The sequence below is a fragment of the Triplophysa dalaica genome, chromosome 4, assembly GCF_015846415.1.
Source record: "Triplophysa dalaica isolate WHDGS20190420 chromosome 4, ASM1584641v1, whole genome shotgun sequence".
Taxonomy (NCBI): Eukaryota; Metazoa; Chordata; class Actinopteri; order Cypriniformes; family Nemacheilidae; genus Triplophysa; species Triplophysa dalaica.
In genome coordinates, this window is record NC_079545.1 from 25,693,562 (window position 1) to 25,719,915 (window position 26,354).

Consider the following 26,354-nt stretch of genomic DNA (forward strand, 5'->3'; position numbering starts at 1 on the left):
TTGTTATGAAGCGCCTTCTAATCATACATTGGCAACATTTTACAAAGTTGACACATAAGTTGAAACTAAACTAAGAAGGAGCAGTTTTATACATTATTTCTTTGTCAAAGTTTTTGAAAATTTATTCTTAATATTTAAGGATGTATCAATACTCATTTTTAAAATCCAAGGTTGTAACTGTTAACATTTTTTAATGCACAATTAACTAACACGAACAGTTGTATATTGACATAAACTTACATTGACTTATATTTACAAATTAGGAAAAGCTATATTGCTTTTTGTCAGTTCATGTTAGCTAATGAACTAATGTTTACAAATACAACAAGTGTTGCCCATAAATTTGACTGAATCTAGTGAATTGAAATAATTTACAGCCTTTTCAGGACTTCCATTCTGTGCATTATTCACTATTCGGAGGCAGCCCGATATAGAACATATCTCTTCATGTATAGCAGAATAAATAAATGTCTGTTATCATGTTGGTAATAATTTTTTACAACTAACAACTACTTCATAATTTATGGCCGTGTAAAACTCAGTGTGGTACTTAAGAATTAAAATGTACAGAAAGACACCGTGAGCTTGCTGTTGTGAAGTTTCATTACTTCTTCTCTTTATGCTCTCTGTGTGAAACGGGCCTTACTTAAACAAGTTTCTGCTTATATCAGATGTTTAAACTGCTTATTGTTTTAGATCAAGGTTGTGTTTTAAATATTTCATGAAATATTTAGTTTTGGGCCACCCTATAAAAAAGGCCTTTATTGTTTAAAATGGAGCATTTGACAGTTCAGTGGTTTAGGGGAGAGTTAAAAAAAATCATACCATTTTCTTATTTCTGCAAAACACATAATGTTTTTGAAGAATGCTGGGATCCAAACAACACTGCCCCCCATTGACTTGCATTGTATGGACTATGGACTCAAAGCCACTAAAATAATTGCTCATATCTTCTTTTGTGTTCCACAGACGAAAGACTCAAATACAAGTTCTGAACAACATGAGGGTGAATTAATGAAGACATTTTTATTCATTTTTGGGTGGACTATACCTTTAAAGTCAGGACTTATCAGCGAATGCTGAACCTAGCAAGCCAAAAAAAGACTAGTATTGGCAATAAACAGCGGTGACGACTGAGCTTCCTGAAGTAATAAGGTGACAAACTGCTGGGATGATTAACACCTATACGAGTTTAGAGGAAGTGTTAGGGGACCCTTGGCCTTTAAAACAAAATGTCCCCCTTTTCTCCCAGATCCAGTGAATGTTGTTCTAGACACCTCTTTGGGCAGACTGGGGGACAAACTGGCAACTAAGAGAGACAAAGAGACAGATCAAAGACAAACGTGATGTTTTGACAGAAACACATACACACCTCCGTCCTCTTTGAAGTGATGGAGAGGTAGTCACCTATGCATGCTCTATTAGATCATTGGTTGGAGAGCTACAAACCTCTGGACAAGTCTGCTCCTTGCTTCAGTCTTATCATCATGTATCTCCCAGAGGAAAAGCTTGTGTTGGACTTACCTTACCAAATCAATCCTTTGGCTACCAACTATGGATATTATTCACAAGGTAAGACTGCCTATTCATCCCTCATGCCCACCTATCCTTTATCAAGTTTTATAGTTTACACAGGGGAAGCCTTGATAGAGGAAGAACTTTTTAAGGATCTGTTAGATGGGTTGTACAAAACTATTGTGGAGTAGTGCCATAAATATGGTGAATGAAAACCGAAATTGTTTTTTTATTGATTAGACCTTAAAGAACCTTTTTGCCGAAGTCAGCACGGGACCAACAACAGAACGAACAGCGTTGAAGCGGAGCTAACCTCATTGCCAGTTCATGTATCACTGCAATGTCGTGAGCTTTGGGACAAATTCGGCAGCATCGGCACAGAGATGCTCATCACTAAATCCGGCAGGTAAGCACCAAGCTTGAAAAATCAACGTGATTTTGCTTGGCGAGCATTCAAGCGTTCAACGCTGAGTTAAAGGGATGGTTCACCCAAAAATGAAAATTCGGTCTTTATTTACTCACCCTCAGGTTGCTCCATTTGCATACATTTCTTTGTTCTGCTGAATGCAAATGAAGATTTTGGGAATAGAACTCATTCCCCATTGACTCCTATAGTATTTATTTTCCCTACTATGGCAGTAAATGGGGGGGGGGGTCTGTTTGGTTACTGACATACGTCCAAATATCTTCCTTTGTGTTGAGCAGAATAAAGACATTTATGCAGGTTTGGGACAACCTGAGGGTGAAGGATTTTCATTTTTAGGTGAACTATCCCATTAATTCAACAGTATTACCCCTCAAAATGCAAGTTATGGGTTCTCTAGTGTAGTGTGATGACTTATTGTTTTGGTTTGTTTCAGGCGGATGTTTCCCAGCTGCAAAGTAACAGTGACGGGCCTGAATCCTACAGTTAAGTATATGGTGATAATGGACATGGTGCCGTTTGATAACCACAAGTACAAGGTAACTCCCCTGCACCCCTCCCTTTTGACACATACATACATCCACACACAATCTCTATGACACACACACCAAACAACAGTTTAGTCAGCCAATTAACATTACGCTTCCATTCTCCATGATCTCTGTTAAGTGAATAAATTTCATCTCTGTTCTGTGAATTCATTTATATATTAGTTAGCCTATATCAGATCTGTACCACACATTATTACCTGGAGATGAACAACGGTTATGGTGTTCATGTGACGGATCCTGTGTCACATCCCATGTACAAAATAGACCCTCTACAGAAATCACTTGTACAGTATGTATATAGTGGACAACAGTGATGTCTAAGGGTGTATATTTCTGCAATATTTGCTTTTAATGCTACCTCATGTTCGATTCAACCATCAAAATTAAGTGTATGGTACAAAATGGACAAAACTGAACTTTTACATGATTTATTAGACTAAATGATAAGTAAATAAGCTAGCTACAGCATATGGGTTATTTTCTAATATAATATTTTTTTGCAGGAAATAAGCAAACATATACTACAAGTTTATCTGTTAATAATATTTGTTGATCCTCTTTTATATTATGAGTCAGTTTACATTGCTTCAGTTTATACAACTATGCATTATATACTGTATATAGTTTTAAATGACTCTTAAATCATAACAATTAAAATAATTTCTCATATTTTAATCAAATAAACAATGAATATAATATATAATACATTTTAAATAGTATATTTTTTTGAGTTCATTTTATAAAAGGCAGGACAGACAAAACTGTTTAATCCATGACCAAAATATGGTTGAGGGATATATAACGCATATATAAATGAATTAAGGACACTCTGCACTGTAGCTTTCCTGTAGCTCAGTGGTAAAAGCGAGTTTGATCCCAGGGGATTGCACAAACTTAGAAAACAAATGTATAGGATAATGCAATGTAAGTCGCGTCTGCAAAATGCATGGATGTAAATGTTAGGACAAAAGTAAAGAAAGCCCCTTTTAATGAACAGGATTGACTACTTTATTAATTTCTGTGAGCACAAATCTTAATGCAGCAGCATATAATGACATATTAGAGAATAATTTTACGGCAACAGTTTGTCCGGGCGTTTTTAATTCCAATAGTGTCCCAATACAATTGTTGTCTAACTTTTTTTATTTAACTGTACTTCAATTCAGTCTTGTATTATTGCAGTGGAATAAGGATCAGTGGGAAATAAATGGTTCAGCTGATCCACACCTGCCCAACCGCTTCTTCATCCACCCAGACTCTCCTGCTTCTGGAGAGAAATGGATGCAGTATCCAATCTCTTTCCACAAACTCAAACTGACCAACAACACACTCAACTCCAGTGGCCTGGTGAGGATGCATTCTGTTTCACACAAGTAAAACGCTTTAAAGCAAATTTAGAGGGAATTCTGCTTACATTCCTTTTGCATTACACTCTTAAAAATAAAGGTGCTTCACCATGCCATAGAAGAACCTTTTTTTGTCTAAATGGTTCCATAAAGAACATTTAACATCCGTAGAACCTTTATGTTTCACAAAAGGTCTTTGTATGAAAAAAGGATTTCTTCAGATTAAAACAAAGTACGAAAGAGATGTTTCTTTAAAATGGTTCTTCTATGGCAGGGGTGTCCAAAGTCAGTCTGGGAGGGCGTGTGCCCTGCAAAGTTTAGCTTCAACCCTAATCAAACACACCTGAACAGCTAACAAGGTCTCACAAAGCAGTCTAGAAACTTCCAAACAGGTGTGTTGATCCAAGTTGGAGCTAAGCTCTGCAGGACAGTGGCCCTCCAGGACCGACATTGGACACCCGTTCTATGGCATCGCAGTGAAGAACCGTTAAAGCACCGTTACTTTTAAAGGGATACCTCAACCGAAAATCTTTCATCATTTACTCACCTTTAAGTTGTTCAAATAGTAAAAAGTTTATTTGTTCTGATTAACACAGAGAAAGATATTTTGAAGAATGCTTACAAAAGATTTTGCCCCAAAAACAGTGGTAGTCAACAGTGCCCCAGAACTGTTTGCTGTCCTACATTCCTCAAAATGTCTTCTTTTGTGTTCAACAGAAAAAAAAAAAAAAGTAATTTTTCCCGGTCAATGGGTGGATCTGTTTGGTTATAAGCATTTTCCAAATATCTTTCTCAGTGTTCATCAGAACAAAGAAATTTATACAGAGTTGAAACGACTCTAAGGTGAGTAAATGATGACAGAATTTTCATTTTTGAGCGAACTATCCCTTTAATGTACTTGCATTATGACATCATTCCTCTCTGTGTTCATCAGGTGGTTCTTCACTCCATGCACAAATACCTGCCCCGTCTACATATAGTCCAGTCTCCAGACCCCAGTAACCCCCACATGTATGGTGGGTACCTGCGTTTTACCTTTCCTGAAGCTGCCTTTATAGCCGTCACAGCCTACCAGAACCAGGAGGTAAAACATTATAACACTCATACAAAATGTAGTTTGGTTATGAGTGATCTGGTCTGTTTGCTGAAAAATGCTTTTCGTCAGAATTTCGCTGCCATCCAGTGGATTATGTGAGAACACATGTTTCTACAGCAATTGAATAAAACATTGCGCAATACTTGATAATCTATGTTTTTCTAGCATGAGTTTACAATATATCAAAGAATCAAAAGAAGCACTGACGTTTTGTGCATGTTTTGTACAGAGAAGTCAAATAAAACAATGTGCTAAATTAGACCAGAAAATGCCCAGGTTTATAAGTCAGTAAAATTAAGTTTAACTAGTGTACAGATCACTGCAATGCAATTTATAATCTGTTTCAGACATGTATTATAGTGTCAAATGTTGCTCAATTGGTTTATTCCTTTTTTCAGTCCATTTCAGTGAAGGCTGATGATTTACGAGGTGATGACGACCATAATTATTTTGCTGAAGGAAATTTTCATCCTTTCTAATCTTCCTCAATACAGATCACAAAACTCAAGATTGACAACAACCCCTTTGCCAAAGGCTTTCGAGACAGTGGACTGAACAGGAAAAGGTGAAAGGATGAAACTGAGTCACTGCTAAATAAAAAAAGACATTGACACAGAACCGTTTTATTTATTTAATTGTGCTGAGCTGTGGCCAATGTGGAAAATGTGGCAGTATCACAACTGAGGGAATTTACACGGGATAGTTCACCCAAAAATAAAAAATTCTGTCATCATTTACTCGCCCTCAGAATGCCTCCAAATCTGTATACATTTCTTTGTTCTGCTAAACACAGAGAAAGATATTTGGAAGAATGTCAATATTAGGTAATATATTTAGTCAATGGAGTTGAGATCTATTTGGTTGCTAACATTCTTCCAAATGAATTTCTGTGTGCTTAGCAGTACAAAGAAATGTATACAGGTTTGGAAATATCTTCGCTTGCTGTTCAACAGAACAAATACATTTATAGAGGTATGGAACAATCTGACGGTGACTAACTGATGACAGAAATTTCATTTTAAGGTCAACTATGCCTTTAAATCTAATGTTTATTTTAAATAATCAAATGTTTCTGTGATTTAACTTTTATTTTGAACTATTCAGGTAAATTAGCCGAGTTCTGATGCATTGCAAACTACCCATTGAACGTAAATGTGGTTGGCAAAAGAGCAAATGTTTATGTATTTTATTTTATTATCCCTTATGAAATGAGATCAGCTCTAACCCTGATCGTCAATCCTGATGGCCCGGCCAACATTTTTATGATGCTTAGAACATTCCCAATATTTAAAAAAACATATTTTGGACGAAAACTGTCCTGGATAACCCAACCTTAAAAATAACAATAAATCTTGCAAACCAAAAACTAATGTTACGACAATGTTCTGTGTTTGCTGGGGTTCTTACTCTATAATCCTTTTCTCCTTCAGATTTAGAGACAAAGAAACCTGTGATTCAGACCAGCAGGTCAATCAGAATTTGACACAGAATGAGCAAGGTATGATTTCTTCAGAGAAAGTTCAAATGTGAAATGGCTAGAGAGGAGTTTTGTGTTTCTTTATGTCATATAGTAAACCTTGTAACATTTTCTCCATGTTTTTCGTCCACTAACAGTGACACGACTGCAGGAAGATGAGCAGGCGGATGGGACTGTTTCCAGTTCTGTGGACCAAAGCAGTTCAGCGAATTCCTCAGACACTGCTTCTGCTTACATGACCAATCCGTTTATATCAGCATTCATTAACACAAGTGATGGTGGAGTACCGTCGCCCCATCAAACACACACCATTCTCAATCTCTGTAACATAAACCTGAACAGGTGAGAATAGCTAAATGCTGTTTGTAAATATCAACGACGATGACCGTGTTACTCTGGGTTCTAATCCCTCTTGTATTCCCCCAGTCCCAATGAGGTCGGACCCTCCATCCTCCACAATCTACGTACAGCTCCACCCATGTCTCAAAGTTCCCCTACGGTAGAGATTAACCTCCTCAACAGACTGCCATCTCACATCAGCAGCCCTCTCATCCCTCAGTATCATCACCACAGTCCAATCTCTCAAACCCCATGCCGACCCATGATCCATCCCATACCAACCAAGAATCAGCAGCCTTATTTCGGGACCCCTCCCCATCACTACCGGCAATGTCCTGACATGGAACTACCCCTATCTCTACCTCCCAAACTCAGTCGGATACAACTACCTGAAAGTGCTCTCAAGAACCTAGAGATGACGGCGTCTTCCAGCTTTGTTCATATGCGGCCTCTTACCAACATTCTGAACAGGATCCAGGCACAAGCATTGTCCTCAGGAACTTCTGAGAATGTCCTGCAAAATCTCTCCCAACACGAGCAATACCTCCGGGAGACAGAAAGAGAGCCCCATCCACACATTTATCCAGACGTTCAGGAGTTTATCGGTCAACAGTTTGCATTAAACAGCATGATGGTACAGCAAGCAAGAGACAGTCAGAATGAGGACAGATCACATATTAATTATCCTAATGCGAGACCATTTGTTGACTACTACTGTAACCAAAATACTGCCAAATGAAAGTTTTTCTTTGTTACTTATTTCAAAAGAGACTGTTGAGATTTTTACAAGAAACCCAACGTATGTAAATATTTATAATAAGCTTTCCGTGTTCTGAGCAGTCACTGAACTCAACATGAGACATTTTGCACGCATGAAAATATAATTTTATATTTACGCAACATTTCTGGTCTTATTCATGGTCGACAGTTTCCATTTTGAAGTTGTAGAACAGTGCAGTTCAAAACAACAGCAATAGTGTTTCATGTTTATAAAACAAACAAAGATGAATTAAATCAAGAAACATTTATTGAATGTGATCTGAAATACAGACTTCTGAATAGATATGCATTAATTGTATAGTCATTCTATAGCAAGGAGAGTTGTATTAAGAAAGAGGCATTAAATATATACATTGCTATGTAACGCATTCATTACGTGTGATTGTTAGTGGTGGAAACAACAACACAAAATCTAAAACAAACACATTCAGATCAGAGAGAACAGGATTATTTGGTTTAGATTAAGCATAGAAAAGTTCATTTTGTTGTTCAATGTGTGCAGCATTTTATAAACACCTGCAGCATTTCAGCTGACGGTTCCCTTTTTTCTGCAGTTGAGCGAGACAATAACAAAGTTAAAATAACTTGGAGTAAAAATTGAGCTTGAAGAAGAACCTTCACTAATACTTCCAATTACCAAATACCCAAATTGTTCTGATAAAAAAAGCCCCCCCCCCCCGAAAATAGCATTTGGCATGCGAGTGTACGGTCTCATCTACTGATGTTGAAATGTTTGGCAAACTGCTTTTTATTTAATGGCAAGACCATCTACAAAAGACTGCATGCTCGCAGTTACCCTCAATGGGGAACATGTGGCGGAGTAAAAAAAGTAAGATAACATTCTAAATGATGAAATTCACAAATACCTGCTTACATTACCTGAAGATTTAATAATTAGCTTTCAACACACTTCTAGACCATTGCACTACCACAGAGATATGAAATATAACCACAAATTACAAGGTTAAAAGAATTTCAACAAAAAGAGGAAGATCCTGCTGGGAACTAAAAGTTAAGGATTAGATCTCGGAAAATATAAAATTCGAAGATTCTTTTTACAACAGTTGTTAAAGCATAAACATAGCCAATAGAAGACTAAAGCTTTGAACCTCAGCATAAACACTGGGTGAGGTATATGTTATTCTGAAAAGCATTATAGATTAAATACAGCTGAAGGGAGACAACTGGTAAAAAGTAAAACCTAACCATGTACTGTTGTTGAAATCTGTATATTCTTACATAACAAAAATAGCATCAAGTTCACCCCAATATAATATGGTCTGCAATTCATGTTGCCATTTAGATAATAACGCATTTACAATTTATCATAATGTATCCCAGTTTAATTTGCTTAACGTAAAAGACTTAATAGGAAATGAGTGACCGACAGACCTATTAAAGTGAGACTGATTGTCCACATAAAAAAATCACTTCCAGCCAGAGAAATATAAAATGACTAAAAGACTATACTCTTCATATCGGAACTGTATACAGACACAGTTATGATTCAACATACATATAAATCTCTGGTTATAGATAAAGACCAGAATGATATAATGATGAAGTAGATCCAGCGCTCATTTGACCTGAACAAAACTAAAATGACTAAACATGACGAACTGTTTATCAGCCAACTAAACATGCTCTAACAAATCAAACAGCTCTTCTATATTAACTAAATCCTCTCTATATAACTTCACACATTGCATAAATGTAACCGTGACAATCCCACAACTAAGAGGATCATTTCACAATACAAAAGCTGTAGCTGCTCACTTTTGACCTTATTAACTACCAGCTCTGCATTTAAAAAGAAAAATAATAGTGATGAGGTATGTATTGAAACAAAACCAACAAACAAAACAGACAATTAAGGCAAAAAGTGATTTAACAATAGCAAAGAGTTCACCGGGGTCTAGAAAATTGAATTTCTGTAGAAATAAAATGGCTTTCATGTGTTTCTTCAAGGCAAACCACAAGGAAGTCCATGTGGCTGAAGTGTCGGAAAGGCAGCTGAGTGGAGGGAGAATGTTTAAGCTTGAGGGTTGGTCAATTTCTGCAGCAATGGTATCTGTAGAGGATCCACAAGTTCATTTATATGACAAATCACAAGATATTTGACATTGTAGCAATATTAATGCTTATTCATTCAGCCATCCTATTCTATTTCTGAGAAATATGAATGTTTAAGCAAAATTATGCAAGTTTGAAGGTTTACGGTTTTGACAAAATCAAACAAACAAATAAACAAGACGCTTGCTTTAACAAACTTCAACTTCCTTACCAACTACAACAAAGAACATCTAATCTCAATATATGTGTAAAATGTGAAATATCTTTTAAGGTACAAATTGCTGTAGCGCAGGATCTAAAACCTCAAATGATTTAAATGCAACAAAGATAAATGGTAGATTAAATAGTAAAATCATTTATAAATGACAGTAATATAACGTGTTTATTAAATAAAAGCATTGCACTAGATGCAATGAAATTATGATTACATTTATAGGACAAATATGAAGATTTTGCTATAAATTGTCCCAATTTTATTGTCACAAATGCAACATTTTGAAAACAGCACCCAAGGCAGCGTTTTTAGAAGATAACTTACTGTATATATTAAGGTCTTACGTTTTATGGAAGGTTGTTCATTAATTTGACTTATTTGTTCTTAAATATTATGGAAGGTTGTTCATTCATTCATTCATTTTATTTATTTGTTTGCTCGTTTTATTTGATTCTCTGTTGTATTGCGTTGTAGTACTTGTATTTTAGTCAACAAGGACTTTTAATTTCACAAATATTAGCTTGTAATGCTTTGTTATTTTAAAAATGCAGCAGCACTAAATGCATGAAAATAAAATGTGTATTTAGCGCCTCCCAGTGGACATTCTACCTTAAAACCAAAAAGCATATATTCTACAAGCCATACAAGGTGCGCTTTAATCATTGACTAAAATTCCACACATGCAAGAAGAAAATCATCTGATTTGAGAGGTTTATCGTCCCTCATTTCCCCATGTACACTGTATCAAAAAACTTGACATTTTAATTTCAGTCCAACTAAATTTTTTTTTTAAAAATCGCATGGTGTATACCCGCCTCACTGCATATAGGTCCTACCGCATATAGTAGATAGTATAAGTCACATTTACCCAGGTTGAAAGTTGTATGCATAACAGACCAAATTGACGAAGCGAATTAAACCTCAAATGCGTTAAACGTGAAGGTAATACATATTTTTCATGTCCAACATGATATTGCCAAGTCCTTAATATTCCGTGCAATACACCTCATTTACCTTGGACAGATCCACCCCTGTGAGAGCGTTCACAGAAACAGGAAGTTCAGCTAACAGGCGATTCACTTCCCCAGTGACGCGGCCACCCTCACCACTCAGGATAACAATCTCATTGGTACGGGCCAAAGGTGCTGCCACCTTCTTAGCAATCTGTGAAGATATACAGATGTTGATTAGTCTACAAATGTAAATGTGTTGCGATTTATTCTAGTCACACTTAAATAAAAAGAGAAGTAATTGGAAAAAACTTGAAACAAAAAGAAAGGAGAAAAAATCAGTGAATTTTCAGGACTTCCACACACCTTCGGCAGAGCCTCCAGGACCAGGGCGGTTTTGGCAGCCTCCCCGTACTGCTGATAGGCGTCAGCTTTAAGTCTCATCCTTTCAGCTTCAGCTTTACCCACAGCTTCAATAGAACCAGCCTCTGCCTCTCCAATACGCTTGATCTTTTCCGCTTCAGCCTGTGCCGTCAACACCGTCTTTATCCTGGCATACAAGAAAAGAGAATGTAAATTATTTCTAAATCGCATCATTTTAACAAGATCCAGTTTTAAGGTCTACATCATCAGTATCTTAACATGGAAAAAAGGCGAGTCATGTGAATGATCAAGAACCAGCCTTTCTCATCTGGATTAACAGAATTATTAACGGAAATGGAGCTTTAAAGGGGGGGTGCAACAGTGTCTTCTCATGCTTGACATGGTCAACTGGTCAAAAAACGAGTTAGATGTCTTACGTAGTATTTCTGTGATTAATACAGTCCCTCAGCATTCATTAAGGTTCCGGAAAGTTCTTTTCGAACACGAAAATCCGCTTCATAACAACTTTTCTTAGTCCCTCATTGGGCAATTCTCCTGGAAAAGCACGGCAAGACGAAAAAAATGCGCCCATGCGTCAACCAACGAGCGAGGAAGACCCGCCCAGCATCATGATTGGTTACTCTTACAATAGTGAGAGAAGTTGAGGTGTGTTTGTTTCAGTACTTCAGTGATGGATGTTATATAAACGGGGCATATAACGTTGGATTTGGAGATCGTTTGAAACTGATAGATGGAGCGGTCCCAGCGCTAAATGGTGTCGAACATGAACCGCATGCGGTAAGTGAAATGGAGTCATATGTCTGTGTTTTGTTGGCTATGGGTGCGCACGTGCTTTAGTTCACCCTTTTCCCCACGTGTGTTGTATGTTTTCGGAAATAATCGTACACCTGTATATGTCTTTTAAAAATGTGATCAAACTAAAGAATCTACGGATATTTGAAGGGTATTATTTTGTAAGTACTCAAGATCAACATGAGGTATGCAGAAACTGTTAGGGCCACATTAATGTAGATGTTTTCTTATCATTGGAAGCATATGCGAGTGAAAGCATGCAAAGTTTTAGACTTAAATAATGTTAGTGTAACCCCTTGTAAGTGTGCACGTTTATTTGCAGTCAGTGAATCTAATATCTCCCCTTCTTTGAATTCACTCACTTCTGTGCCTCAGCGAGCTGCTGCATCTTGTAGGCTTCGGCCTCAGCTGGTCTCTTCACAGTGGCGACCAGCTCCTTATCCGTCCTCATAATCTCCTTTTCCTCAATGGTGATCTGTTTCTTCCTCTGGACCACCTCGATCTCGATCTCCTCCAGTCGGATCTTCTGCTGCTCCTTGGCTGCCTGGAGCTCGTAGGCCAACTGTGCCTCAGCTTTCTGAAAGGAGGAAACAAAAACCACGAGAGAATTTTGAAGAGACACAAACAAAGGAAAAGGTGAGAACATGAGTGTGAGAGAGAAAAAAGCTTTTGACCTTTGTGTTCACTTCCTGATTGAAAGCGGCTTTCTGCATCTCCAGCTCTCGCTTCGAATCTGCCATTTTTGTATCGGCTTGGAATTTCACGTCCATCATCTCCTTCTTACATTCTGCTTCCTGTAGGGATGTGAGGAAACAGAAAATGCACTCATTCCTACCCAGAAATCACGCAAACACAGAGATTGTCATCTGATTCTATCGCTCACCCGGATTCCAGCGTCTCTTTCGGCCTCGGCCACTCCAATGTCAGCATCTCTCTGAACAGCAGCAGTCTGAGATTTTCCTAAAGAGCTCAGATAGTCCACCTTATCGTAGACATCCTGTTGAGAGAGTACACACACAATTCAGACAAAGTAACACTTCGTCACTTTAATTGAATTCGGCTGGAAGGACAGGAAGTTTAATTTTTTTACTATGTTTATAATTTCTAATGTATAATTTATTCAGTACCTTACAAATTTTATAAATATTTGCATGCCGAAATACTCGTTTTTGTTACATTTTTAACACCGCCCCAAACAGAAACTTTTGTCATATTGATGAAAGCGTACCTTAATAGTGAAGCTTAGGATCTCAATACCCATCCTGCCAACATCAGGAGACGCCACCTCTCTCACCAGCTTGGCAAACTGATCTCTGTCCTGGTAGATCTGCTCTACCGTCAGGGTCCCTGTGAACACAATTATAAAGTGATGAAGTATGAGACATGATGTAGAAAACCAACCTATGGCGTCATCTGGTTTACAATAAAACGATTACACAACATTCAGCTTCAGTTAAAGGACACAAGAATCTCTCATAAGTAAGTGTGTTAAATGCAACATCACCTCTTGGGTGTTTTTTACATCTCGTTTCAAATAAATTCCGCCAAGCCTCTTTAAACTATGGATGTTATTGCACGTTCAGAACAAGTTCAACAGCAATGTGGGAATATATTTGCAGTCATTGTACTGTATGAATTGTGTAAGTTTGTATGATTGCGGTAGACTTTCAAGATCTGGGTAGAGCATAGAGCTTCATAGTGAAGTTCAGAGAGACACTCGAGTGTCCAGCATCACTCACCCAAAATAGAGCGTAGGTGACCTTCCAGCGTCTGCAGAATGACACTTTTAATTTCTATCACTGTCTTGCCCAGGAACTGTTCACAGGCATAACCCAGCAACTCCTTGTCTGTCATGACCTTCACCTGATAGCAGAACACGCATATATGTCAGTCAGATTCAATTTTACAGCCTCATTAAAAATACATAGTAAACGCTTGCACTTTTACAAAAATTTGAATAGCTGATTTCTGGAACTGCAATCTCATGTATGCCGGAAGGTATTTTAATGACATTTATTACACAACATAAGGCAGATATGAGCCATTAAGCACAACCAAACTAGCAGAATGTTTAATGTAAAACTAAGCTTGTGACGGGTTAAGGGACATGCTGCAATCATCACTCATGCCATTCTGAGGTTACGTGCAAAAGCGTTCAGTACATATAATTATGTTAAATAAAAGAAAAATATGAAAAAGAAAGTTTAAAGTTTTCACAAAGAAAATACATTTACATTTATAAAAAACGGTTCTGAATCAGTTTGAAAAAAGCCTTTTAAAAAATAAGTATGTTAATGTAAATTATTAGTTATCATTCGTTGTGTTTTTAGATCAAGTCATGATTTTAGGAAATATATAGATAGTGAAAACTTTAAACTCCTTTAAATATCAAAACACCCAAACCTAGTGTGCGTCGATGTTATTTACAATTTGTGTTAAGAGTGATTAGGGATTATGAAAATAATCATATGGATTTGTAGGATATTTGAAATATTTAATTAATATATGTCCATATGCAAAAATAAATAAAGACAAAAACAAAACATCAGAAGAACTGAATATGGCTCCTTTCCCTAAATGTAATTGGAACATCAATAATAATAATAATAATAATAATAAAATGAAGTAAACACTGTTCTCTCCACAGAAGTGAAACAGAAAGATACAGTATGTGACCCTGGATCACAAAACCAGCACAGAAACATTTGAGTAAAAGACAAAAATACATTGTATGGGTCAAAATTTTGATTTTTCTTTTATGCCAAAAATCATTAGGATATTCAGTAGAGATCATGTCATCCTAGCTTTAATATATAAAAAGTGTATTTTTGTAATTGGTTGGCCTGCCACAGTGCCCCTGACTTCATAGGCAACTTTCTCAATATTTTGTTTTCTTTTGCCCTCTCAGATTCCTGAATTTTAAACGGTAGTATCTCAGCCAGATATTGTGCTATTCAAATCAATAGAAAGCTCATTGATTCAGATTTCAAAATCTCAATTTCGACAAGTTGACCCACAAGACTTGTGTCGTTGTCCAGGGTCACGTACATATAGTTTTTGTGGTTTTTAAAGTTTTAAAGTAGAGGCTCCCCCTCTGCACTCATCTAAAACCAGCTCCTTCACACAAACCATTGCATAAATATTTATGAAGCTTTTTTAGGCTCAACATATCGTAAAGCAGTATGTCATTCTTAAGAACGTAGATTTTAACCAACACTTATAGACAGGATGTGCAGCTCCCCCATAGTTGGAGAGTACAGCAGTGCAGTACAAAGCTGTATGGAGCTACTGTGGCCAACAAAAGACACAGACTGAATCTCAAAAGACTCAAAATTGCACGAGTAGTGCACTCTGTAATGTACGACATCTAATAATGTCTGGTCTAGACACTCCCTTATGCTTGAAAAACAATCCACTCAGTTGCTTGGACCTGATGCCATCTTTCCACATATACGTCCTCACGTTATCAAAGTAATCAGACTGCTACACCAGTAGAATAAAGCCACAATGAAGTGCTTGTGGAGTCTTTTCAGAATTAGATGATTGAACCGACTTTAAAAATGTAAACGAGTAATGAAATGTTATACCATTAACAGCCAACAGGGGGAGCAGTGTCTCGACATTCAAATGAAGTTTGCATGCAATGAAACCGCATTCTACCACCAACCCACAGTAGAACAGACACACAACTATTGTGCTCATGGGAGACCACAGAATTAACAAAAAAAGGAAATCATGCAAAACAGTAAAAAAAGAAAGTAGGGCAGAATGTGTTTTTCTTTTGAAGCTTTCCAGATGAGTTTTTCAAAGTTATCTTTAACTCTGGATAAAGATACTGCAATCCAAGTATTATCTGGGTAAATATCAGTATCTGCCTGTGAAGTTACACAGGGATTGATTTACTAAAGAAAACATGCTGAAGGAAGAGAACACCGAAGCAGGCCGAGTTGTTAACAGATGGTGTCCATTAGCTTAACATCTGCAAGACCTGCATTTTCAAATCACATTGTACAGGCGTCTTATAAGTGCTCCAAAACTGGAGGGGTCTTGAGAGGCCTAGTCAACATTTTACTTCGACATAATCATTCCTTTCACGTTATAGAATAGCCGTGTTGATAATGTGCAATTAGACTGGTGTAGTTTTTGAGTTTTTGTATGGAGACACTTCGTGCCCTAGTCTCTATTCAAACAGATTTGTGGATTGTCTTGTTATGTTCCCTATCCAATCACATGTGGTTACCAGAGATAAATGTCCTGAAAAAGCAGAACTGCCACACTCAGTTGCAATGCTCTTATTTCAACCAGAGTAAAAAAAGTTTCAAAATAAAGTCTTATGAATTTAATCAAAACTGAATAAAAAAATCATACAAGTACAGGTATCAGCGCTTGTCAGTTGAAGTGTAAACAGACTGGTTTCCTTGAAGGTAAACATGTGACACCAGTTAAACAATTAAGGTTTTGGCACAATGACAACAGAGGGTCCAAATGTGCAAAACGTCAAGCAATCTTTAATACTAAATAAAATAACCAACATATAATTTCATCTAGATTTATTTTATCTGTAAGGGGCGAAGAGCTATTCTAAACAATAACAACAAACATCCATAATATCAACACTACACAAACATGAAGGTCACAGACCATAAATTCAGTTTCAAGTTTTTTTGTAGGTTTTCTTAAAGGGGGAGTTCACCCAAAAATTTAAATTCTGTCATCATTTACTCTTTAGTTGTTCCAAATCTGTGTAAATGTCTTTGTTCTGATGAACACAGAGAAGATATTTCACGGACTACCACAGTAGGAAAAATTTAAATAGTAGTCAAAAGTGCCCCAGAACTGATGCTTTTCTGCATTCTTCAAAATATCTTATTTTGAGTTCAAAAGGACAAAGAAATGTACCTACTATGGTAGTCAATGGTGGCCAAGAACTGTTTGGTTACAAGCATTCTTCTAAATATCTTACTTTAAAAGGACCACCTGAATGGTATTCGTTATTTGATTTGGAACAACTTGAGGGTGATTAAATGAAGACTTTTGGGCGAACTGTTCCTTTAACAAACATATACGTAGAATGAATTACAACATTATACGTCAAATTTCCCCAGGCAATTTGAAAGACAATGAACCTAATAAATTCTGTTCAGTCTTCAAATATCTGTACAGCATTTCATTCAGGCCAGTGTATGTCAGTGACCTTCAGTCTGCTGATAGACACTATGATTGGCACATCTCAGCCCTGCGGTTTTAGGTAGCGGGGAAGGGAGCATGATGAGAGGAAATAAAAAGGGTGGCACAGAAAGAAGCAGTTGGGTCCTGGCAAACCTGAAAGAGACATTTGGAGGTTAGGTGAGGTATGATGGTTTACCTGTGCCACACCTGTGACAGTAATAGCTACCCCCTCGGCTGTCTCTACATCCTCACACTTGGGTTGCAGGGTCATAATCTCAAGGGTTATCCTGTGGAAAACGCAAAAAAGGGAAACAAACCAAAAAACGTTGGCTATGAACTACGGGAAGAGTGTAGCGGAGCCGAAACGGAAAAGAAAGTGGGATTAAAGGAACATGTGAAAGTAAACGGCACAAAGTGAAGGGTGAAAATACGAACACAAGCACTCGTGGTCCACACGTGTCAGGTGTTTTGACCACTGGCTATTCCGGAATGCTCTGCATTCAGATTCCAAGACTCGTTTTTACAGTCATTTTACCTCGACCGCATTTTAATTCATCTTTACATAAAAGACTATTTTAACAAAACGCCAATTATCTGATCCAATCATCATCCATTACAGAAACCCAGTGGTCAGAGCACACCGACGTGAGCCATTAGTCATATGAGCCATGAGCGCGCTGCGTAGCCAAACACCAGACAAGGAAAGGGAGCGATCGCTTGCTCTCTCTCTCTCCGTCTCTGCAGAAAAAAGGTAACACAAGATTGTGGAACAGAGCGTGAGAGCGTGTGTGTGTGTGTGGGTAAATGCAGGAAACGGAACCAGGTCAACCGTCTTTCACATCCTGAGCGCCTACTTATTCTACTTTTTCCCTTGTTTGGTTGGCTTTTGTCATTAAATGTGATTACCTGAGCGACCCCTGTCACATCCAAGGGGACACCCTCCGAAGTTTCGATATTCTCACAGCGACACAGGATGGTCATAATCTCCAGAGACAGTCTATGCAGGGAAATGGGGGAGGGAGGGGGATGAGAGGTGAGGTGGGGAGGCAGGACAGCACAATATTGTCAAGTGTGTTAACATTTGTGAGAGGGGAGAACAGGGGTCTAGGTCGGGGTGGACGGGCGCTGTTGTTGACCGCAGTCGTATCCGGAGCATCAGGGAGTCGTTGCCTTCTTCAGATGGAGATTTCTCTTTGAAATGTCATGTCACGCAATCTAAATTGCTTTCTTTTATAAAAACTTGGTATCCTTGTACTACCTGTTAAGCAAGTCAAGAAAATTGCGACCGAAAATTGCATTACGGGTTTCGAGTGAAGGAAAAAAAAACTAGACGAAATAAAAGCCGAAATATCCAGCGACAGAGCTTCTCTTCAGTGCTCGTGTAAAAAATGACAAGGAAAATGATATTTGTTGTATTGTTTTAAAATATGTTCTCCTTCATTTTTGCGGTTTTAGTGTGTGTCATTAATAGAATTCAATAAAAAATATTTCAACGTTTTTTCAAAAATTTTCATTATCAGTTTTCGGCGTAGTGCATCCTGAATTTTCTTTATCGGTTTCGGCCCAGAATTTTCATTTCGGTGCATCCCTAATACTAACTATTAATACGCACCAGATTAGCAGTTTATTGAGGCAAGAGTCGTAGTTAATGCTTTGTTAATACCGGGAATTGAACCTTAAAATAATGTGTGACCAAAAAGTAATATGATCTTTGGTCTGAACATACATTATAAACAAGGGATGTACTGATGGAAATTATTTGACGAATAAATTGTACCGAACAATGACGCGATCAAGTACTAATCAGCATAGAAAGTTGCGCACACATTTTTAATCATGTCAAGTGTTGAAGCATTTTAAAGTGTGTGCGAGAAAGATACGGTGTGGGAGTAAATTTCCAAACGAGAGGCGGTAGCAGTCTGTAACCCTGGTGTAGTTTAAACGGATGAGGGCAGTCTGATGAACCTCTATATCCTTTGATTTTATAAAAAATGTCCCAATATTGACCTTCTTAAAACTAAATACTTTAGAATCATCATCACCATGCAAACTAAAATTCAACCTGCATCTACCAAACGATAGTTCACCCCAAAATAAAGTCATCATTTTCTCATCCTCATGTCATTCAAATCCCGTTTCAATTTCTTTCTTTTGCCAAACACAGACGATGAAGAAAGTTGGTAAGCAAATAACACCGACCCCTATTGACTTTCATTGTATAGACACAAAACCATGTCTCAAAATATCTTCTGTGTTCCACAAAAGAAAGAGCCATATACGGGTTTTCACATGAGGATGAATAAATTACAGTTATTTTTTTTGAGTGATCTATCCCTTTAATATAGCTCCAAGCATAAATGAATTGTGTAAACTCTAGTTAAAACTGACTTATTCTGTACATGCGTTTCTGCTTTCTGAACATTTCCTGAAATAAAACACTAACTGTCTAACTGTTCAGTGTCCTTAAGGGTCTTCCATAAGGATCCTTCAGCTTAATGTTGTTTTTCAGCTCATGTTCTGCAGTGCGCCTCTCTCTGAAATCTTTTCTAATTTAATCAATGGAGCTCTTAGTGCTGCCAGTAAAGCAGATTACAACATTCTTTATCGGGAAAATGGGGGTGGGTAGGAGATATCCAGCCCCGCCCCAGTTCTGCGTCATTTCTAAGTACTGCACTCGGCTAACCAACTGCTGGAACCACACCAAACAGAGAAATGACATGTCTAAATGTAAATATGTTATAATGTTTACTCTATGTAACTAAAACTCATGAAGCTGCTTTCCGCGATTGATGCTGGGTTTTGTAGAGTTGATTAAGCTTAACAATCTTACGGAGTTTCCTGGAAGCATTTCCTGGGAGCATTTGAGACGGAAGACGCGCAAGCGCGAGTCCAGCATGTAAAGGAGGGTTAGCTTGGCATTGGCAAACACTTAAAAATGAGCAGGAGAGAAAAACACCAGAGAGAAAAAACATTCTGCACATGCACAACCTTCTCATAGCATCAGGTCGATAACATAATAAAGGAAATAAAACAGAAACAAGAGCACAGAGATAAAATATACATTTCCCAAATAATTCACATTAGTATATATACTTCACTATAATCTCTAAGCTTATGTATTGACATTTTAAAGTTTTACAGATTTTAGGAATGACTAATCTTCTACATATTCTATGTTTTTATCAAAAGATGCTTTATTCGTTTTTTAGCCAATGAAGCTGAACTTTGTGTTTACCCTGTATTGTTTACTCTGTTTACCTTTCCAAACACTGGCCCTGGATGTCAGTCCTCACTGAACTGAATTGTGAAATGTTTACGTGTTGGAACAGGGTTGGGTTGTAATATATTGGAAGTAATATTTGTTTATAAAGTGTGTAGGTGTCTGATAAAATGACTACATTAAATCTATCTTTTTAACCTAATCGATTGTGTTTTATATGAAACAGGGTATGGACAGCAGCAATATACCTTTACTGAAACCAGATTGATCTTAAAGTGATAGCTCACCCACACATGTGAAATTCTGCTATCATTCAATGATGTTCTGATGAACACAAAGAAAGATATTTGGAAGAATGTTAGCAATTTTCAATTCTGTAATATCATTGACTGACATAGAAGGAAAAATTAAAATGGTACTCAAAGGTTCCGTACAATTGTTTGTTTTCCTAAATATTTCAAAATATCTCGCTTTGGGTTCGACAGAACAAAAAAGATACTTTCTAATGGTGGCTCTGTGGAAACCAATTCAGAGCTTGTTATAAAAGTCCAGAAAAAGCAACGGGAGAACGTTTAGAATACGGTCTTAACTAAACAATAGTGCATGTGAATTTGCGTGAAAGTCATGATTGGACATGCTTACTTCTGTATGTCGGTGATGAGCCACCATGCCCAGGCCCAGCCTCCCACTGTATAGTTCTTTTCATCTGAGCCACAGCAGGCACCTAAAATAAACAAGACATGTTCAGTACACATTCCACACTTAAAGTCACTTTAACAAGTTATTGTTTGCGTCAGGTGAAACATACTGCATTCGTATCATAAACAGACGTGCTCAAATTTGTTGGTACCCCTCCACAAGAAACGAAGAATACACAATTTTCACTGAAATAACTTGAAACTGACAAAAGTATTTGCCATCCACCATTGATTATTCCATATTAATTAGAAATCAAAGTTTGCTTTTGACTTTTTATTCAACATATTTATTTATTCAACCAAAAGGATTGGACCCCTAACCTAATATTTTGTTGCACTTTTTGAGGTAATCACAAGCAAACATTTTCTGTAGCTTTCAATAAGACTTCTGCACGTGTTAACAGGTAGTCTAGCCCACTCTTCCTGAACAAACAGCTCTAGCTATCACAGGTTTGATGGGTGCCTTCTCCTTTCCATATGGATTCAGATCAGGACTCATAGAAGGCCACTTCAGATTAGTCAATTTTTTTTGTTCTTATCCATTCTTGGGTGATTTTAGCTGTGTGTTTTGGGTTATTGTCCTGTTGGAGGATCCATGACCTGCAACTGAGACAGAGCTTTCTGACAATGGGTAGGACGTTTCCAGAATGCCTTGATAGTCTTGAGATTTCATTGTGCTCTGCACAGATTCCCGGCACCCTGCGCCAGATGCAGCAAAGCAGCCACAAAACATAGACGAGCCTCCTCTATGTGTCACTATACGTATGGTGTTCACTTCTGTGAAAGCTTGAATTTTTTCGTCTGTGACTTGTCAAAAAGCTCCAGTTTTGACTCATCTCTCCAAAGGACATTCTCCAAGAAGGATTGTGGCTTGACAATATGAATTAGAAAATACCAGTCTGGCTTTCAAATTTCTTCTTCTTCCATGGAGCCCACTTTTGCTCAGATAGCAACGGATGGTGCGATCAGAAACTGACGTACCTTGACATTGGTGTTCAGCTTGTAATTCTTTGGTCGTTATCATTGGTTCTTTTTCTACCATTCGCACTATCCTTCTGTTCAATATGGGGTCAATTTTCCTCTTCGGGCCGCGCACAGGGAGGTTGGCTACAATTCCATGGACCTTACATTTCTTAATAATATTTGCCAAACTGGTTTACATGAACAACAACCTGTTAATTACCACAAGAACTAAAAAATCAGCTGAAAGCCCCAGGTCGCAGGTTGGCAAGCCAGTTCTGGTCAATAATCAACCAGAACTGCTGCTCTAAACATAACAGTTTGTGCTGAAATCCACTGAATGTCTTACTAAAGGCAAAAAACGGATTTAACATCGTGCCACTAAAGCGTGACTAGTGCACTGATACCATTTACTGAACATCAAACCATCATTTATATTGTGGTTAAAAGATCTGGTTATAACAGGGGGGTACACAAAAACAACTAAAACTGAGTAAAATGACTAACAAAAATAAGTATATGATTTTGTATACAAATTATTTTCATTATGGACAAGTCGGTTGGAGTTTTGGCCGTGATTTGTTTAACAAATCTGTCTGCTATAGGGTAAGCAAAAAGTATTGCAGAAAGGGACATGTAAAAATTACCCTTACATTTTTTAAGACATATTGATGCAAGAAATGTTTCTCATATGCTTAACAACTGTTTTAATTTGAAGGCGTATGCAATAAATGTTTAAAATTAGTTTTAGAGAAAAACATAATTGTGCCAAACTATTTCTCTTTTATTACTAAGATGTTATTTAATAAAAAACACAACGCAAAGAGATGACTTGGACCGAATTACAAACATTTACCAATAAAACACCAGAACAGATGGAATCTCCTATGCTGTTTTAAAAAGCATCTCAGGGTGACAGCTCAAGATTTCAACAAAATCAATGCAAAGGGTGACTACACTGAAAATATAATATGACATGCTTTTTATTTATTTGTTTATTCGTTATAACAAAAATGTGGAAAAATATTAATCAAGAATAGCCAAGCGATCACAAACGTTTAAATCTAGGTCACGTGGATATAATCTAGCATCTTATACAAGCAGCTGCCAATGCTATAAAATTAGTCTGGATTCCTAGAGTGTTTACCATGCAATGTGTTATAAACAGAAACACCCTTTAACCTTTCTCAGAGGTATGTAAAGTATGAACGGAACCTCCTCCTAAAATGTTCCTATATAGGTCTGTCCCCTGACCAATCAAGAGTGTATCTTGGTGTAGTTGTGATAAAGGATTCCAGTCTCTGAGCAACGTGCCAACATTCAAGAAACAAAACATACAAGAAATACAGTGGCAAGAAAAAGTATGTGAAACTTTTGGAATTTCATGGTTTTCTGAATAAATTTGTCATAAAGCACTCAGTGGTAAGAGCATTGCGTTAACAACGCAAGGTTGTGGGATCGATCCCAGGGGATTGCATGCACTTAAAAACCAAATGTATAGAATAATGTAATGTAAGTCGCTTTGTACAAAAGCGTCTGCCAAATGCATAAATATAAGTGTAAAATGTGATCTGATCTTCCTCTAAGTCAAAGGTATTGACAAATAAATTGTGTCTAAAATAAAAACAAAACATTTTTTTGACCTTTCATGTCTTTATTGAGAACAACCAAAGAACCTCATAGTACTTGTGGAAAAAGTATGTGAACGGACCTCAAAAAAGGTAAATGGAGTCAGGTTTTAGCACACCTGGAGTCTTGTTAAGATAATAAGTTTGGAGGTGTGTAGTACAGCTACTTTAACTGATAAAAACCCCTAAACTTTGGTAGTTTGCTCTGCACAAGAAGAACACGCTTGTGTGGGCTATGACTCGACAAAAAGAGCTTTCAGACGATCTACAATCAAGTATTGTTGATTTACATAAAGCTGGCAAGGGTTACGAAGTTATTTCAAAGACTTTAGAAATTCACCAGTCAACAGTTCTACAGTTAGGCAAACAATCTACAAATGGAGACACGTTAGGACTGTTGCTACTCTACCAAGAAGTGGGCGCCCAGTCAAAATGACACCAAGAGCACAACAAAGACTCATCAATGAGGTAAAGAAACAACCCCAAATGACAGCCAAAGATTTGAACTTGCTAACATCTTTGATTATGAGTCTACAATATGTAAAACAATGAACAAGCAGGGTATACGCGGCAGGACACCACGAAGGAAGCCACTGCTTACTAAAAGGAATTGAGCACATTGACCCTCCACAGCGGTATTGGCTAAATGTTTTGTGGGCTGATGAAACTAAGATTGAACTATTTGGAAAAAACACACAACACTACATCTGGCGTAGAAAGGGCACTGCATATCATCATGAAAACATCATCACAACTGTAAAGCATGGTGGAGTAAACATCATGATTTGGGCCTGCTTTGCTGCATCAGGGCCTGGCCAGCTTGGAATCATTGAGGGGAAGATGAATTCCCAAGTACATCAGACAATTCTTCAGGATAATGTGAGTATGTCCATACGTCAGCTGAAACTGTGTAAAAGGTAGGTGATTCAACAGCAAGTCCCCAACAGAATGTCTTCAGAAAACCAAAATCCGCCTTTTGGAGTGGACAAGTCCGAGCCCAGACCTCAACACAATAGAGATGCAACGGATTGACTTGAAGAGGGCCATACACATGAGACGTCCAAAGAACATGACAGAGCTAAAGCAGTTCTGCCAGAAAGAATGGGCCGAAATTCCAAAAGGTTCACATACTTTTTCTAGCCACTGTACACATGAGTATTAGATACATACGTTTAATCTAGGACATGTATTAAAGCATGTCATGTATACTGAAATTAGAGTTTAATCTGATATCAAATATCAGCACACGCAGACGACAGCACTGATTTGAGAGGAAATCTGTGACACTTTGAAGCATCAGCACCGTGGTTATGGTATGGTGTAATCAAGTTCTAATCAAATATGGATTATATAGATTTTCACAAATCTAAACAGTCCGAAATTTTCGTATGCGTTTTTTCGTATTTGGCTCTCGTTTGTACGGTGTCTCTGAATTGTTAATAAGGCCACTCAAAATGCTTGATGGATGTGAAAAACGCTAAAAATCTATATTTTTTATGACTGACGAAGATATCAGAGGCAGTGTGTAAATGTGATGTACATAACGTGAGGTCGTACTTATTTCATTTTAAACGTAGCTCAGTGGTAAGAGCATTGCGTTAACAACGCAAGGTTGTGGGTTCGATCCCAGGGGATTGCAAATACCTATGTAAAATGTATAAGATAAAGCAATGTCAGTTGCTTTGGATAAAAGCGTCAGCCAAATGCCTAAATGTAAATATTTAGTCTGTAAATATAGCAGAGATCTCCTAAACTTGCTGTACACTTATACAGGGGCGTTATTTGTTGACCTCAGCTGTTGCTTCAATAATTTGCACAGTTGGGGCTATTTCTATCACGTGACATACAGATGAATTAAGCCATTGAGGTTTCTGACATGTGACTTCAATTGACAAAAGGTTGACCGATGTGAAAGCAGCGTTAGGCAACAGGAACTGCAGCATTGTGGCTAATCTAGTTTGAAGGGTCTCCTCACATCTCGCGCTTTAAATCTGTTCACCAATAAACAGGAAACATTTGAAACGTTATGCAAATGTGTTATATCACAGTTAAGTTGTTTTTTCTCTTTAATATTTACTTTGTTGTACAAACATTCTGTAGTCTACAAATAAGTTGTTTCTATACATCGTACCACACGGTGAATATGACGACAATAAAACAAAAAAAACAAAACAATGCGTCTATACACCTAACGTTACATTACAAAATCAATAAACATTGCACAGACGTGGATTTCAAAATCCGTTTAAAATAACACTAGATTTAATATAGTAGTGTAAACGGATTTGTTTTGCTATACCGTGCCAGACTACAACGCATTCAACGCACGCGTGGATGTCCGCGCACTTCACGTAAATGATCCTCGACAACGCTCGCGATGTGCGATTATTACGTATCATGCCGTCGAATAAAAACATGTAACGTTACGGTCCCCAAAAACATTTGACAGATACTACATCTCAGATTGTGAAAGGTTGCTTGGAGGATAAAAGGTTACCTGACACCACTAAGGCTTCGTTTGGTCCCACCGTGTGGCAGTTTCCCATGTTTTTCTCGCCCGATGCCTTTGTAAGTTTACAAAATGTGAGATTCGCCTTTTTTCTACGTAATTTACGACGTAACAGGTTTATGAAAAGAGTAAGGAAGGCACCTAATGCAGTACAATGTAGACCATAATATCGACTGACCGCTTGCTCTCGCGCACAAACAGTCACCGCCCTTTTAACAAAATGACGTCT

The 26,354-nt window shown here is 37.6% G+C and overlaps 2 protein-coding genes across 3 annotated transcripts; one reads left to right on the forward strand and one right to left on the reverse strand.

The window, feature by feature from the left end:
- The first annotated feature begins 1,487 nt into the window (after positions 1-1,487).
- tbx16l (T-box transcription factor 16, like) lies at positions 1,488-8,212 on the forward strand. Its single transcript, XM_056745110.1, has 9 exons — positions 1,488-1,572; positions 1,756-1,921; positions 2,376-2,478; positions 3,673-3,837; positions 4,771-4,920; positions 5,427-5,497; positions 6,363-6,430; positions 6,547-6,751; positions 6,836-8,212. The coding sequence occupies exons 1-9, from the start codon at positions 1,488-1,490 to the stop codon at positions 7,485-7,487; spliced, it is 1,665 nt and encodes a 554-aa protein (XP_056601088.1). The 3' UTR covers positions 7,488-8,212.
- Positions 7,758-26,353, reverse strand: flot2a (flotillin 2a). Of its 2 annotated transcripts, none has more exons than XM_056745112.1 (11): positions 26,114-26,353; positions 20,973-21,054; positions 18,017-18,107; positions 13,681-13,804; positions 13,170-13,288; positions 12,825-12,938; positions 12,616-12,735; positions 12,304-12,518; positions 11,132-11,315; positions 10,830-10,979; positions 7,758-9,599 (listed from the first exon to the last, which is right to left on the reverse strand). In XM_056745112.1, the coding sequence occupies exons 1-11, from the start codon at positions 26,160-26,162 to the stop codon at positions 9,561-9,563; spliced, it is 1,287 nt and encodes a 428-aa protein (XP_056601090.1). In that variant the 5' UTR covers positions 26,163-26,353; the 3' UTR covers positions 7,758-9,560. The 2 variants fall into 2 exon arrangements, with proteins under 2 accessions (XP_056601090.1, XP_056601089.1); XM_056745111.1 differs by lacking the exon at positions 18,017-18,107 and adding an exon at positions 17,307-17,397 and having other exon boundaries at positions 26,114-26,350.
- Between the last annotated feature and the right edge of the window lies 1 nt (position 26,354).